This window comes from Athene noctua, chromosome 10 (genome assembly GCF_965140245.1).
Source record: "Athene noctua chromosome 10, bAthNoc1.hap1.1, whole genome shotgun sequence".
Taxonomy (NCBI): domain Eukaryota; kingdom Metazoa; phylum Chordata; class Aves; order Strigiformes; family Strigidae; genus Athene; species Athene noctua.
The window spans coordinates 23,985,756-24,001,843 of NC_134046.1; the positions used below are offsets into that span (position 1 = coordinate 23,985,756).

Consider the following 16,088-nt stretch of genomic DNA (forward strand, 5'->3'; position numbering starts at 1 on the left):
TGTTTCCAGGGTTTTCTTTGATTAAGCACAGTCCAACGTATATAATTTGCTGCACAGCTAAGGTAGGATCTAAACAGGGACATGAGAGCACTTCCAGCTGTTGTAATTTCAGTGTTGCAGCCCTGAAAACTTCTGCTGAGCTCTTGCATGGTCCCTGGGGCTTCCTGTCTTCTCATAGCCTTACCATGTGGGATGTGGAGCCTGGGGACTTCTGAAAGTTATGTACGAGTTAACGTGTAAGAGCATTTTCATTCAGGCATGGCTGGAGTTCGGGGCAAGCTTGGGGAGAGCAAGAAAAAAAGTGATCGTGTTCAAGAAACAAACAGTTCTTTCCACCCTTCTTTGCTAAGGGGTGCTGAATGCACCACCAACGTAGGAAGAGGGTGGAGATTTTTGCAAGATGTGGTGCTAGCTGTTCCTTCCCACTCTTTGGGACTTAACTAAAGACATGCTGCCCAGGGTGGAGTGAGATTTTTGTTCAGTTCCCCTGTCAGTCTGAGGCACTCAAATTTTACCACTCACAGATTTTTCCAGCCTGCCAAGGGTTAGACTGTACAGGGCACTTCACGCTCTTCTCAAGTGCTGGCACTGTGTTCAGAAGGGAGTGAAAGGCTAACCAGGTGAGAGAGGGTGTGCAAGGAAGGCAGTGGCTGCAGTGAGGCTTTGTTGGGGAGTGGTGGTGGCAAAGCATCTGGCTTCTGGTCTTCACTCCCATAGCTGCAGGCACATGCATGGAGTTAGACAGGGGCTTAGTTTGTGGATAGTGTTTTGGGGTGACCCATCTCAGGAATCTACTAGGTGAGTATTTACTTCAGGGAGTAGACATTTTACCTGGAGATTTCTCCCTAGTGCTACCATCTGCCTCTTCTTGGCAGGGTTTGTAGTATGGGAGGAAAGGTGTTTATTTCATACTTGCAACAGCAACCTGTGTATAATTTGTAGTGAATTTAGTGGAATGACAAGTAGTAGTAGATGTTCTGTGGAGGTGATGTTTCAGTGTCAGTAGAGGAGGGTAATTACATGCTTCTGAGTTACCATCATACTTCTTGATAGGACAAAACTGCTGTAATTGGGGTAAATGGAAGTAAAAATCGTTGCAGTTGTCACTTGTGCCTATGTAAACCTGGAGGAGAAGTTTAGTATCCATGACATTTTCTAAGGACACACAGATTTGCTTGCCCATGTGGCAGAGTTGTGAGCATGTTTCAGTACTGAGGCAATTAGAAAGCAAATACATCATGGCAGTGACTTTCGTCTTTGTCTTATTACCCTACATGCTTGACATGGGAAAATGAAGAACGAGACGTTTTCCTCTCCACTCCCATCAACCTGATGCTTTACTTGCTGCCACATGAATAATATAATGACTACTTTTAATTTGGAAAAGTGTTGAGTTCTGCCTGATTGCTGGGGTGAAGTTCCAAGTAATGTTTAACAGGAATTACCTAGAGCCAGGTAGGATTGTGTCCTTTGAAGCATGTTTACGTGACACAGCCTATTTCCCCTTCTACTTAATATTGCCTATTATTTCGAATATAGCAAAATATGTGCAGAAAATCCAGTCCTTTGGAAATTCATCTTGAGTATCTAAGATTTAATTTGAGCTAGAGGCTTAAAACAATGAGATATATCAGTGATAAGAACAAGTAAGAGCAAGAGTCTGATGGAGTTATGTAACCACAAAAATCTGTATAACCTATCTTGCTTTCTAGATCCTTAAAGTTATGAAACATACCATAAATGCTAGAGGCAAAGACTTGAAAGTCATGAATTTAGGAGTAGTGAAAAAATACACCAAACCTAACATAAAGCAACCCCCCCACCCCCCAAAAAAGCCCAACCACAGAACAACAAAACAAAACCCCCCCTCTTACTCCCAAGCTTTGAGCTAAGCTTGGTGCTGTAAGGAAATCCACACCAAAACAACCCCCTGTAGATGTATGAAGGCCCAGTGGGGACAGGACAGATTGGCAGTGAAGATGGCATTACAGCATTCCTGGTACTTAAGGGTCCCGGAGATTGAAGTTATGCTTTTTACTCCATCTAATGTTAGCAGTAGCGCTTTAAGAGCTCACTAACACCTGAAATCAAGGCATTTGTATTTATTCCTATTAATTTTGTCCATTTCTAAGGAAAGAGAAGGAAAGACTTGGTTTCAGTCCTACAGAATAGGACTGGGTAGTCTGCAACTATTCTGAATACAGAATAGCCCTACAAATATCCTTTTGCAGTATTTTATTAGGAGCAACCTGGTTTTGCTCTGTGTCAGAGACCGGTGCTAGCTTGCAGTTTAGTTCTTGGTCTTTCCCAGTACATGGGGTCTGCCATAAAGAACTGTATCCAAGGTCCAGAAATTCTTTCCAACTATAGGGTCCCTCCCCCTGACCATCCAAAAAAGTGAAGAATTCACCATAGTGAATAATTTCACAATTCAGTGTTAAAATCCTGTTTTCATAGAGCTATTGCTCTTTGCCTCCCACCCCCCAAAAAAAAAGTTTCTGCATTTGCAAGTTCCAACAGGAAACCAAAATTGAGCATTTTCACTTAAGCATGGGATTAGTTGAAGTTTCATTTCCCCTATAAATGCAGATGTGGCATTAAAAAACCCTTGCCACAAAAATGATAGAGGTCTGGAAAAAATGCTTCACTGGAAAAGTTAAAGGTCTCGACCTCTTTGGTTATCAAAGACAAGCTGGTTTTAAATTTATTGAATGACTGCCCAAAATACCATGATCTTAGAAGGTAGGATGATGAAACTGGTTATTTTACTTGTAAAGGTGACTTTGTTTTTAAGAAGGAAAAAAAAGTATCATTTTTTGGATACTTTGAATACTGCTGATTCCCAGTGAGTTTTTGTTGGAAAACAAGGTTTCTGTATTTTTTTTTCCTTGCTATTAGGCGAAAATAATTGAGATGCAGTGCTGCTGCTTACTGGTCAGTTGAGTTGCTGTAAACCATATCATTCCCAGGGTTCTCAGAGCGTGGGACCTGTCAAAACAGCTGCCCTATCTGTTGTACCATGGTAGGAGATGTCTCGGAGCCCAGTTCCACTTTCTGCTGCCTGTGGTCTTGCGGGCACCCAAAGTGCAGCCTGCTTTCACACCACTTCCCCGTGCATGGGATGAGCTGAATCAATTCAGAGTTGGGAGAGTTTATTGACCTGACAGAAACCTTCTAACCAAGAATGATGCAGTGTCTGGCTGACTGAGCAGGGCAGGAGGACTCCTTCAGCTGGAGGAGGTTTAGTATAAATCTGTTCCACCATCTCTTATCTTGCACCTGTGTTAAGTTCTGTCCTTCAGCACAGGATTTACCATTTCTTTCTGCTATTGACTGTTTGGTTTGATAAAATGTCCTTTTTTGGAAACGTTGCTGTAAGAAGCGGAATGAACGGCAATTGCCGTTAACGTGTTCTAGGAGCCTGGAAATAGGTATGACACAAGAGGGCTAACGGAGCTCGTGGCCTGATCTTGAGAGGTGTTGAGTTTCCCTTCCAAAGGAGGTGCCCAGTGCTCTTGTGTTCCCTCTGAGCAGCCTGGATGGAGAAAGGTGAAGGGCTTCAGGACTGGGCCCTCAAAGAGTTAAATGCACAGAAATACTAATCAGTGAATATTTAGGTCATGGAGGGCTGGGACTGGAGAAAGAGTGAACGTTACTGACAGCTGGTGGCTTTTATGTTGATAATAGAGAGACTGGAGAATATGTTCTATTTAATATTAACACTAGACTTTGAGTTTTTAATTGTACTTTACGTTGCATTTGTGTTCTTAGTTGCATTTCTGTTGCTTTGCAAGAGGTGAGGTGTGCAGTGGTTCCCTAAGTGCATGTTCTACAACCATTACTTATGTCTTTCATCATGTCCTACAGTCCTAGTTGGACCTGACTTCACAATAATAGTAGATGTTTTGAAGATTAAATACAGGTAATTTTTCATCTTTTCTGAGGCAATGCTTACAAAATTCAGTGTATTACTGACTTTCTCCAGGGCTCTGACCCATACACCACTTCTCAACCGTATAGGTAGTCCCGGCTTTGAAAACTGTGGATGATACACGCTGCAACTGTAGTCCTATGAACAGTCCTCCTGAAATCCATCGGATTACTCGTGTGTCTTGCCATGTCCACCTTTAGGCTTGAACAACTTTAACATCCTGGATAAGTCTGCAAGACTCAGGTCTGATCTGCTGTGTCCTCTCTCTGCTCTGAGCCAGACACACCCTAGAAGACTGGTCTGACCGTGCTTGCCTGCAGCTGTACCTGTGTAAAACAGTTCTTCTCAGGGAGACTTTCATTCAAGCACAGCCATGCTAATACGGCTGGAAAAGAAAAGAAGTTGGATTAGCACAGAATTTTTAATAGTGTTGTGGGAAAGACTATTTGTCAGTGTTTTGGAGAAGAATCCACTGAATAAAGCTTACCAAAAATGCTACCTTAATAGGACCTTTTCTTTTCTGGTTAGTCTGTATTTACATGGGGAAGGCAGGGTGGGAATGATTAAGGGACAGCAAACATGCTGCTGTAGCAAAAAAGTGACCATGTTTCCAAAAGGGTGAGATTTGGTTCTGGAAATAGGTTTATTTCATGCCTTTGGTCATGGTGCTAGAATCTGTAGATTGTCATTCAGTGAAAACAACTCTTGGTAATTATTTTTTCTTATCACTGGACTTGGTATTTCTAGTTAGTTTCTTGGCTGCTTCAGGAGAGGGTCATCTATTTTGAAATTAATTGGGTTTTTTGCTTGGTGTTGCTGAGAACTGCTCAAACTACGGTATTATCATAAATATTCACAGTAAATGAAAAGCAATTTTGGAATAGGTATAAACCCTAAGTAGCCCCCCCCCCCCCCCCCCGCCCCGCTTCCTGCACTCATGATCTCATGATTAGAAATGTAACTTTAAAATGTCACGGAAAGACAGGCAAACATTCCTATTAATACAGTATTCTCTCCTGCTTTCTTATATTTTCAGGGAAGTGAAATTACATGCTTTTTTAAACTTTAAGGTAAAACTAGATAGCATATGCTTTGCTGTATACAGTGGAACTTTCATATCTTCCTAACTTTGATAATAATTCTGTTCAGCAATGGTGTTTAGCATGGGTAGATCAAGGCAGGGGTATTGCTGGTTAGATTAAATGGTGATGTCTTTGCAGTTGAGAGAGACTGTTAAGAAAATTCAGATGTAGCTATATCTAGTGCTCTTGAAACAAAGAGCTTTGAGACAGTATCTGTAACCTTGATTTGAAAGATTGTTCTGTCTTTTACATGAAAATGTAAATTCTACCATATGCATTTTCTGAGCAGCAGTCTCTTGTGCCTGTTCTGAGCAGGGTATTCTGATGGCAATGTTTCATTAACTTTCTGTTATTATTTTCTAAAAGTAGAAATAGACTCTGACAGTCCAGTGCCCCGAAGTATTCAGTTGACAGCTAAATTATCTAAATGATACATCCTCATTTATTCCTGCACTTGTCCTATGTTGTGTGTCCAAAGTACAGCAGTTTGGATGAATGTTCATTTTTATGCTGAGATAGAGTGAGAGAAGACTAAGAGAATATTTCAAAGTAAGGAAAATCCTGAGGTGTTTTCTTCATCCTTAGGTAAGTAGAAACTGACTGAAGAACTCTCTCAAGCAGTATGTGAATGCTTAGTAAATAAATGTGAAACGGGTTTATTTCTAAGCCACTTAATTAAGTCTAGGGGGACATGCAAGTCTTTCAGTGTGTGCATTTGCTGCCAGTTTGAAGCATGCCCAGAGAGAAGGGGAGGACTATAGGGTCAGGCAGCAATGTGGTATGCTGCATGGTTTGAGTCTGAGTCCTAGCAGGTAAGTGGTGGGGAGAAAGTTGTCTTGACCTTAAAGAAAACAAATAATTGAAAAAGGTCAGAAGAAAAGTGTTTAAGAAAATAAAGTTATGCGTATCATGAACTTTTCTACAGCCAAGCAGTGCTAGCTGGTAGTTATTACAGGGCTACTGCCTGCAAATTGCATGATTGCATTAGCCCAAAACAGGTTCCGTGCTGCCAGATCTGCCAAGTTTATGGGTTAAAATTTTGATGGGGGAAATCAAAACAGGAAGAATTCAGAGCTATCTTCTAGAGCAATGAGTTGAAAGTACCTTTGCCACAGGTTTACTTGTAGTAATAATAATAATAATGACAATTAGACTGATATGAGTGAATGGACTAATGACAGTCCCCTAAGGATCCAGATTTCATATGGTTTCATTAAGCCCTGGATGATCCAGCTCCCTTCATAATGAGTTTTCCACCCAAGTACTTCCTGTTTCTCAACACAGCTATGCATAATGTAGGCAGTAGGGTTTTTCAAATCAGTACTACTATTGTTCCATGCAATCATAAAATGTTGCTTTCTTGTTTATCCTTCACTGATCATACCACTATTAATACTTTCTTTGGTGGTATAGATTACATACCTTTCAATCTTGGTAATTACATCATCTTCAATGTGCAGTAAAATTTAAGCCATTGTCCACCCAGTGAGGACTGTGTGTTGATGAATAGCTGCATTCTCTGGTACTCAAACTCACTCCAGTTCATCTGTGAAGAATTTTGGATGTTAATTATCCAGACAAATCAGGAATTGGTTTCAAGCATTGTTAAGGATAAGGCAAAGAATAAAAAGCTTCTGCAAAATATGGAATTGTGAATGCTACTGGTACTGTCTGCTATAATTTATCTGTCTACCTGTGAAAGCACTGTGCAAAAAGATAAGCTTAGCTTTTTGAGATAATTATCCATAGTGAATATGAATACTACCCTGTTTTTTCCATGATATTAAAAAACAAAAGAAAAATTCGTTATGTGCTTCTGCAAAAATAAACAAACAAAACCAAGCTAATTAAAACTTGGTTGGAATCTTGCAGTCCTCAAAAGTGTCACTGATTTTAGTATTTGTGTAATGGTTTTTTGCTGTATAAGAAGCGTTGGCAAGGTGGGAAATTAGTGCTCAGAACTGTGATGAAGTGAACTGCATGTTGGAACAAGTTTGGGAGTTGATTTATGTCAGATTGGGAGGATGATTTTGTATATGTATGTATGTATGCACAGGTAGTATTTAAGCTACGGTAACAACAGCAGTGAATCCAGCGCACAGATTCATTCTGACTGTGAGAAAGGAGATGGATGCACATATGAAATAAGGTTTTGACCTTGTTGTGCTGCTTCATAGCTAACGAATGCATTCTTGCTTGAGACATATTTTCTAACATAATAATAACTTCAAAAGTTTGTTCATCTCAGAAATGCATGTGAATGGTTGTGTGACACACGCAAGATCTTTAAACCAATTTTTACCATTACCCTTTATGGTTTAGTAGCTAAAGATTAGGGCCTGAATTATTTAGTAATACCTTTCTACCAAGCTGTCTTGCTACCCACGTTGTCTTGTCTGAGCTGCTCCCTTACCCAAGTACCTACAAATTAAAGTGGATTTAGAAATAGTGAAGTGTTGATTCTCTTTAGATTTGTGGATGAGTGCTGTTTATGGGAGTTCTATTTTTGCTTCATGGGACTTTCCTCTGTTAATTTCTTAAAAGAAATTCTAGGTTTTGTTGGAAAGCAGAACATTTGAAAAATCTCCAGACATGATTTCCACCCCTCCCTCCCAGTTTTAACCTCAGAGTCGGGTGAGAAAAGAGGTTTAAATGAGATACTGAATCCTTCTATGCTGTTAGACTTTGTATCTCTTCTCAGGTACCCTGAAAATGTTAATTGAATTGAAGTAGATAAGGGATAAGTACTGGCCTTTGATATGGTCCTATTTGAAGTTTGGGGTATTTTGGGTTGGTTTTGTTTTTTTCTTTTCTGTTATTTTTTATTTGTCCTCAACTAAGGAATGTGATAAACCGAAATAAGAATTTTAACCTTTTAAGAATCCAAGAATGTAACTGTGCAGTCAGATTATGGGAGAACACTGTTACCATCTACCAGCTCAGATCCGAAGTGGTTAAAGTGTGAGCTTTTAGCCTGCTCCAATTTTGAGATAAAATGTGTCAGTTTAAGTTTTATTGTTCTCTGTGATCACACAGGCAGTGATGGCAGGTCTTCTGAAAAGCTGCAGTAACTGGGGGTGCCAAGCTAATCTGAGTTATGCTGGTGCTGCATCCCTCCTACCTGGAATCAGCATCAGAGGATGAAGACAGTTGTTTTTCCTGGTGTTAAATGTTTTCAGGCATTTTTTCCCATTGCTTGCTAACTTCTGGAGCACGTGCTGCTGATACCCATCTTATGATGCAATGTCGAGTGGACTATAGATTTGTACCTAAATGAAAATGGAATGAAAAAATTATCTTTACTGCTTGAGACCTGGTTGTTGCTGGTTCTTACCTACGGGTGCCCCTGTTAGTCACAGGTTGACCTTCCTTCTCCTCAGTTTGACAAGCTGTTACAACTTGTAATTATTAACTATTTGACATTGTGGCTGTCGTTGTAGTGCTTGACTGTTTCCAATGCATCAACTGCTTATTCCAGAGAGTTCCCAACTTTGTGGTCTCCTTCCTTCATCAAACAGGGGAAACTTAGACATGGGGAAAAAATTGACCTTCAGTTCAAGCTAGAATAAATTTCTAGACCTTTTCACTCCAAATTCTCCCTGCCATTACTAACGATCCCAGCTCACAGGGAGGACCACGCTTTCCCTGTGGATATGTTCTATGTTCTTCCCTCCCCAGAACTGGCAAAGCTCTTGGTGTTGCACAGAGTCAAATAAGGTAGGAGTAAGTGTCCAGACTCTGTCCTCTGTGCTTGCTGCTGCAAATGTGCCAAAGGGACGGGATGCAGTGTGTACGGAGGGTGCTTAGACTTGCTCACAAAGGCTTATGCCACTTCTGCTCATGCGGCTTTGCTCTGTCCTAGTAGATTTTGATTCCCACAGGCAGGGCTTTCTAGTCTTTTATCTGACTGTAAAATGTCATTGAACATCTATGGTGTGGTGTAAATACTAATGGTAATGAGGGTTTTGCAGTGTGGTGTGTTTCCCCGGGGAGAGCAGAGACTCCTGCCCCACTGTTCCCAGTCCCTGATGCCTGGATGGTGGTGACACTTAATAGACTCATTTGCATCCTTTTTAAACGCCAAAACTACTAGATTTGGCAGCCTTTGCCATTTCATATGCAGTCATTATGAATCCTGCAATCAGCCTTTCAGGTGATTTTTTTTTTTTTTTTTTTATGTTTAAAAGTGATTTGATTTTTTTTTTTCCAGTGCCAAAGCCCAGTAATTTTAATTTAACATTATCATCTATATTTCCAACAGATCGCTGAGTGGTTTGGAATTTTATGCTGTTAAATGGAATTACAATTGAAGTTCTATGTTTAAAGAAACGAATGTATTGTTACGGCTTAAGCTTTTATATTTGTAATTCTGAAAGTGTTTTGAAATAAAATATATCTTACTGTATAGAAGAATGATGAACCCCAGCATATAATACAGTTTATAATATGTGATAAAATGAATTTTAGTTGATATGAAAAAGTTTATATAGTTTTCATGGCTAGAATTAGTTATACAATTTAACTGTAATCTGACCATTGTAATTCCATCATCAAATGAGATCAGTGAACTGAAATACTTGGGGTCACTTATTTTGAAAACTGCATATACTTCATATATGGTATGCACTCTGGCATTCAAATATTATTTAATGTTTTTAAATTACATACAGAATTCTAAGATTACTAAAACATGTATTGGGTATCCACTTAATTAAGCTTGTCAATGCAAAAAGAACCAATCATTAACACACTTGTTTGTTACACTTAAGGCAGTCACACTTTTATCAAATGCATCTCCTTGTTTCAGGAAATGGAAGATTAATGTAGCATTCCTCAGCTTGTATTTGGTGCTCTGTGCCTTTCTCTTAGCATAAACCTGTTGCAAGGTATGTTGTCTTTCTGTGCATCTGAGAATCCAAAACTGGCTGCTCTGTGGGAAGGAAGAAGTATCTGTTCAGTCCAAGGATGGTTTTCCTAGATACCTGATTAGGAAAATAAGGCTGTAGAAGTTGCATTCCTGTCTTTAGTCAAGTGGAGAAGGTGCACCATGGTGAGAAAGAAGAAATCCATTCTGATATGTGACCAAGAAAAAAGGAGAGATTAACTAGAATTTTTTGCCATTTGACTCAAGTTTTAGTCTGGTTATTTTGTCAGCAACCATGCATCTTGCAGTGAACAAAATAGAGGATTCTTCCTGATCATTAGTGCAAATGAGCTTTTAAATTAAAAACCACCTCTAAGCAATTATTTAGCTTGATGGTTATGTTTTTTCCTCTGCCACAGTCTGTAATAAAACCTGACCAGAGCTTTTCCAATTTTTGAGCACAGCCTCAGCTAAGGGACCCTGGAGATGAGGGTCAGTCACTCCGAGCTTGTTCCTGTGGCATGTCTGCAGGATGGCCGAGGGGCTGAGGTGGGCGTGCAGGAGGGACCGCTGGGGACACGGTGTCACGGGGCCCTGGCCAAGCAAGGAGCAGCGGGGGGAAGCTGGGCTGTGTGTGCTATCAGTGCCTTGACTTCACCCTAGAAACCGCCTGTGGCTGCAGTCTTCCTGCCTGGGTTTCTCTGAAGAGACCTGTCGCTCCCTAACAAGGGAGGTGGGAAGATGTGACTAATGCAGACTTTGCGTAGAATTATGAGTGCCAGATTTGGGGGGGGGGGGGGTATGCCTAAGCTTTGAGCATCTCCTAGTTAGCCCCCGTTTATTTATGAGCAGGATAACATGACTGAAGGCACCTTTGAGCGCTACCTTTGGTGACAGTCATCATGCATGTTGAGGGAGTTGCTCATCATATGCCACAGGTCAGTGGTGGGCAAGTGATTGTGCAGCAAGTTGATGGCAGTCACTTGTGAAGGGGAACAAGGTGGGCTGGAGCTAGTGTGACAGCATAATCAGACTTTATTGCAATTCATGTATGCACATGCTTTGTATTTACTTCTTTTATTTTTGGGAAGAGCTTTGGAGGGCTCGTGTTTGCTGACACCAAGCAGTGTGCTGCCAAGGAAGCAGAAAGTGTACTAGGGAATTTGCAGATGTACTAGTGTTACTGTTCTTTTGTTTTTTGATTGATGCTAACTCAGGTCCTCACTTCATGTGTAAAGATGTTGCTCTAAGAGGTGTCCTATCTCCTTGCGAGGTAACATTTGCAGAAATTGAGGCTAGCTGAAGCCAATATGCAATAATAGATCTGAAAAAACTCAAAGCAAATCAAAAATCACTTATCCATAACCCATTCAGAGGAACTGATACAATTGTGATGATATAAATAAATTATACTTTCAATGTCAATGATTATAAGAGCTCAGACTTATAAATTCATGAAAGGAGTCATTCATTATCTAAAATAATCTTGTAATGATCTTTTTGTACTGTTTTTCTTCTACAATGAAAATTCTTTGCATTTTTCTAAATAGCTTCTATATTTCTGTAATCACTTTTATTTTTAAATCCCTCCATTATTTCCAGTCATCCTTTCTCCTTAATAATGCAGCTTTGCCAGCAAGCATACGTTGTATGCATTAAGAATTCTCCATCGATAAAAGGGCGCTATGGAACAATGATGCAGAAATTCAATGAAAACCAGTAATTATTGAAACAGTAAATGCTGTTTTATGCAATATAATTTTAAACACAAATATTCAGATATGTCCTGTGCAAGCAACATGGTTTATAATTATTGCTATTAGCTATGCATTTATATTTGAAAATGCTAGTGGCCAGTTACATTTCATGTAATGATAGACCAGACTCTTAGTTTATTTCAGGATTGATACCTATCATCTAAGCAAGAGAAAATGTTTACTATTATCAAGGTATTAATTTGAATACATGTTTTAGGTTAATGATCTGATTCTGAAATAGTTACCAGTTTTTTTGTTCATCTTGAGCTTCAGATTTCTTCAGAATTTCTCTAAAATCATTACCAGCAGAGTTGTAATGCAATTTTGAGATGAAGTATGATAGGTTTTTTCTTTAGAATGAAGATTTAGCAGTAAGTCACAAGGATTTTATTGTTCGTGATTTAAAACTGTTGTCCGAATAGTCACCTAGGCGCTTACAAAATGTCCTTGTTTTCACATCTTGTAGTTACTGATTTGATTAAAGTGCGATTACAGATAACAGGAGAGATGAAATGGTTGCTACAGATACAACAAATTAGCTGGACTTTTGTTGGGAAAACTAATAATAGTTCCTTTTACTGCAGCTTTTTTCTGTAGTCTGTGTTACAGGCCTTTGAGCTGGTGTTACTTTCTTTGGAGCTTGCCAGGCTGAAATAAACATAAAGGATGCTTTATACTATCCTGCATCTGCTCTGGGATCCAAAATACTGGAGCCAGTTCAGTGGATTTCAGTCACTTCCAATTTATTTGTCTGTGCGTTGTTTCTGTGGAACACCTATAACCTTTCCAAGTTCTTTTTCTTGCTCTTGCTTTAGGCCTTAGAGACTGTGGATCACAGAATGAAGAAGCATTGATCTTGGCTAAGGAGATGTTAGTGCAAGGGAAATAATGCTTTAGCTCTCGGTTCCTCCATCCGCAGAGTACAGAATATGCTTGTGTATCCCCGTGGAGTTGGAAGCAACATGGATTTTGATGTCAGGAGCACCTGCGGAATAACCTTGCAGGCTGTTGACTGCCCTGTGGGTCTCTGGTGGAAGCAGTGTGCAGAGCCTGAGGCTGCATAAGTGGTGGTGTAAGGACGGACTGTGTTTTCTAGTTAGCTGAGAAACCAGTGCAGTGTAGCATGGACCTTTGGTCATCATTGTAGGGTGCCCAGAGTCTCTAGAAATTTGTATTTAGGCCGTCATTGGCTGGACCACGATGAGGCTTCCACTGCAGTGACTTTCCAGTAGCTATGTGGAGCTGATCTGTTAGAAGCACAGGTATGAGGAAGCAGCATATAACTAAGGATGCTTTTGCTTTTAGCCCCTCAGTGCTGTACAGACTTTTAAAGGCTTCTCTTGTGGCCCTGTGTGGTACTCGATCTTCCAGTATTCAGCAGAGGGTACCACCGTGACCTGTCAGCTCCTCTCCACTTCCTGCCCATCAAGACAAAATTAAACTGTTTTCTTTTGACTCATTTTCTCAGTAAAGTGTTTCTTTATTGAGAAAGAACAATTCACATTGTTTTTTCATTACATTTGTATTAAATAGAAAAAAAATTTTTTGTTGTTGTTACTATAGATGTTGTACCATTACATGTGTGTCCCTCCTTGGAGATAGTCAAACCAGGTCATGAGGAACCTGCTCTGTGTGACCCTGCTTTGAGCAGAGGGGTTAGACTGGACAATCTCCAGAAGCCCCTTCCAACCTCAAAGACTGTGCAGCTTGGTAATTTTCTGTAAAGGCAGTAAACTTCAGGTAGGGAGTTGCCGAGCAGCGCTAAGAGCTGAAATATGTTCTCCTTTAATGATTACTGTTAATTCCTGGAAGTACACTACTGTGAGACTGTTCTGTATTTTGCAATGTGCAGCTCTGCCAACCAATATAGTGTATCAGTGTAAACACACTCATTATACTTTTCAGTAATGAAGTTGAATTTTCTTAACTTCTACTGTCTGGAGTGGCAGCACACCGAGGTAACACAGAAAAGCTAGTCCTCCCCTGCAGAGCTCAGTTCCATAGCAAAAAATCTGAGCTCAGTTTTACCTACTTTTGTTTAATACCTAAATAGACTTTTCAATGGGCAGAGGCTCTTTGATTTACTAAAACTAATAAAACAATTCAGGATTAAAAAAGACAGACAGTTGGTTGTGACACTGTTGGAGATGTCATTAAATCTTAAGTGAAGGGTAATTTTTAGTCTCCTTATTGGTTAAATGAGAGTTCACTCACTGTAATGTGTGCCATTAAGAAGACTCACAAGCACATCAACTGAGCAGTGTGAGAGTGGTGCTTTTGTCATTAGCAAAAAAAATTAATAAGCTTCTAGTCAAAGGAGAGAAGTGAAGCACATGAAGCCTTTTTTTATGTCGCAGTTTTAAATGAAGGCTGGAATCTTGTTTATAGGGACTAACGTCTGGCTGTTTCTTGCCTTTGTGTAAAGTAGTCTTTTAAATCACTGGAAGGTGGGCAGTGTGATGTTTTTCCCCTCTTTTTTTTTTTCCCTCCCTTCCCACCATATAAACAATTCTGGGAATTGCAGATCTGCCATCTTCCTCTTTGTTCTTAGGAGAGACTCTTCAGGACAGTAAATCACCCAGATGCAGGTAATCTGAAAGGAACAAATTGAAATGGCTTTGGCCGGGATAATTGGTTTGCGTCTTAAGTGGTATAAAATCTGTTAAGGTTTTTACAGTAATGGATTGCTCTGGTGTTACAATTCCTGTGTTAAAGCAGTACAGATGTGAAGTCCCAGGAGTGTTGTTACCTTGAAATATGTTCTTTGATTTGCATAACCAGTGTAATTATACCATCAGGACTCTTTCATCATAATGAAAAACCTGTTACCTGTCAAGAGAAAAAGAAAAGGGGAGAAAAAAAAAAAAAAAAAAAGGCAAGCTCTGTGCTCATCTAAGAGGGAATTCTCAGGAATGCTGAATAATGGTTCTGCCTGCATCCCTTCATCAGGGGTCCAGCATATGCATCTTCTCAGAGAAGCCATGTTGCATGTATCTGGCATCAGTGACGGCTGTGAGGTTCTCAGATAGACAAAATGATGCCTTTAACTTAGAAAATCCATGGTGAAAATGTGTTTATATTTGCAGCTACATACTGCACTTCGCCCTTGGTGGCCTTTCAGCTGATACCGGAGGAACCTGTGTATAGAAATCAAAGACAATTATGTATGGGTGTTCCCTTCTGGGGGACGAGGGGGTGGTCCCTGGGTAAGCACCCTTATGTTGTGCAAGAAACGTCCAGGCTAAATCTGGAGACCAGAGCTAAACTGAGTTAATAACCAGAAAAAGGTGGAATGAGAAGCCAGTTTGAACTGTGAAGAGGAAGAGGGAGGGAAAGGTAAGTTGAAACACTGCTGCTCTGCTGCAGGACACCACAGTGGTGGTATGTGGGACGCAGCCTGTGAGTCTGAAACCTAGCACTGAAGTTAAGCAAGTTGCTTTGCACTTCAGAATGCAAAAATAAGACAAGACTTCTATACACCAAAAAAGATGAGTCTGGCTGCTCTTCTCTTTTTGCATACATTTCTGTTGTAGAGGAAGGTCGTCTGACATCCTCACTTGATGGCTGAATCCCTGATGTGCACTGTGAGCAGTGTTACTGGCAGGTCTTTTGTCACCTGCAGTGTCAGGCTGGCTGACATCTGTCCTAGGCTACCTCTTTACTTTGTCACTCTTTATGCTGCAATCTTTATACATAATTTAACCTGCTTTCCTAACTAGATGGAAGCTGCTCAGAGTTTTCTTTCTTCATCCTTTGATCTTGGTGTCACAGAAAGCTACTGTGCTTATTATTTTAGCCTAGAGTTGTGCCATTTGGCGGGGGGGGGAAGTCAGCTAAATGGTTTCTCCAAAAGAATGAGGTTTTTTTCAGTCTGTCCATTTTACTTTGTTAAATCATAGAAGTTCATATCTCTGCCTTCCATATCCTACAACATTTACTGTCTGTATGCCTATAGGAAAAGCAGGCCGAGTGTAAATTTTGAGAAAATTGTAGCTAAATTCAAGAATTGACTTCACTGTCAATAATCTCCCAACACTAGAGTGAGATTTTCAGTTTAAAAAACCATTTTTAATCTCTTGTTTCCTCCGTCCCTTGAAAGTCCCTGAAGGCTTGAAATTGTGTTGCCAAAGTTTGGGACCAGATCTGGTAAGATGTGCCCAAATTCTGAGATGTGATAGAAATGCTGTTGTACTGGAAAGGTTACTGGCAGGCGTCCGTGTCAAAGTCAGCTGTGGAGATGAAAGCTAAGGGCAGACTGATATTCTCCAGAGGGGTACAAAATATAAGCAAAATTTAAAAAAATTACTTTGGTACAGGTTTGTCGCAAAATAGTAAGAAAGAGCTTGAGAGTTGCCACTTAGATAAGGCTGAGAAGCACACATTTTAACATTGTCATTGGTCAGGTCATTGACTATGTAGTTTGTTATCATAACTCAGATAGCAGCGTTAAGGAC

The 16,088-nt window shown here is 40.2% G+C and overlaps 1 protein-coding gene across 3 annotated transcripts in view; it reads left to right on the forward strand.

Moving 5' to 3' along the window:
• The window catches only part of FGD3 (FYVE, RhoGEF and PH domain containing 3), a 111,326-nt gene that overhangs the window by 32,443 nt on the left and 62,795 nt on the right, over positions 1 to 16,088 (forward strand). The window contains exon 1 of one of the 3 annotated variants that reach the window (XM_074914288.1): positions 1,397 to 1,455. The exons of the other annotated variants lie outside the window; for them this stretch is intronic. Coding sequence (XP_074770389.1) covers positions 1,428 to 1,455 — 28 coding nt within the window. The 5' untranslated portion in view covers positions 1,397 to 1,427. Of the gene's footprint in view, positions 1 to 1,396; positions 1,456 to 16,088 lie in introns of those variants that run through there. 3 annotated transcript variants of the gene reach the window in all.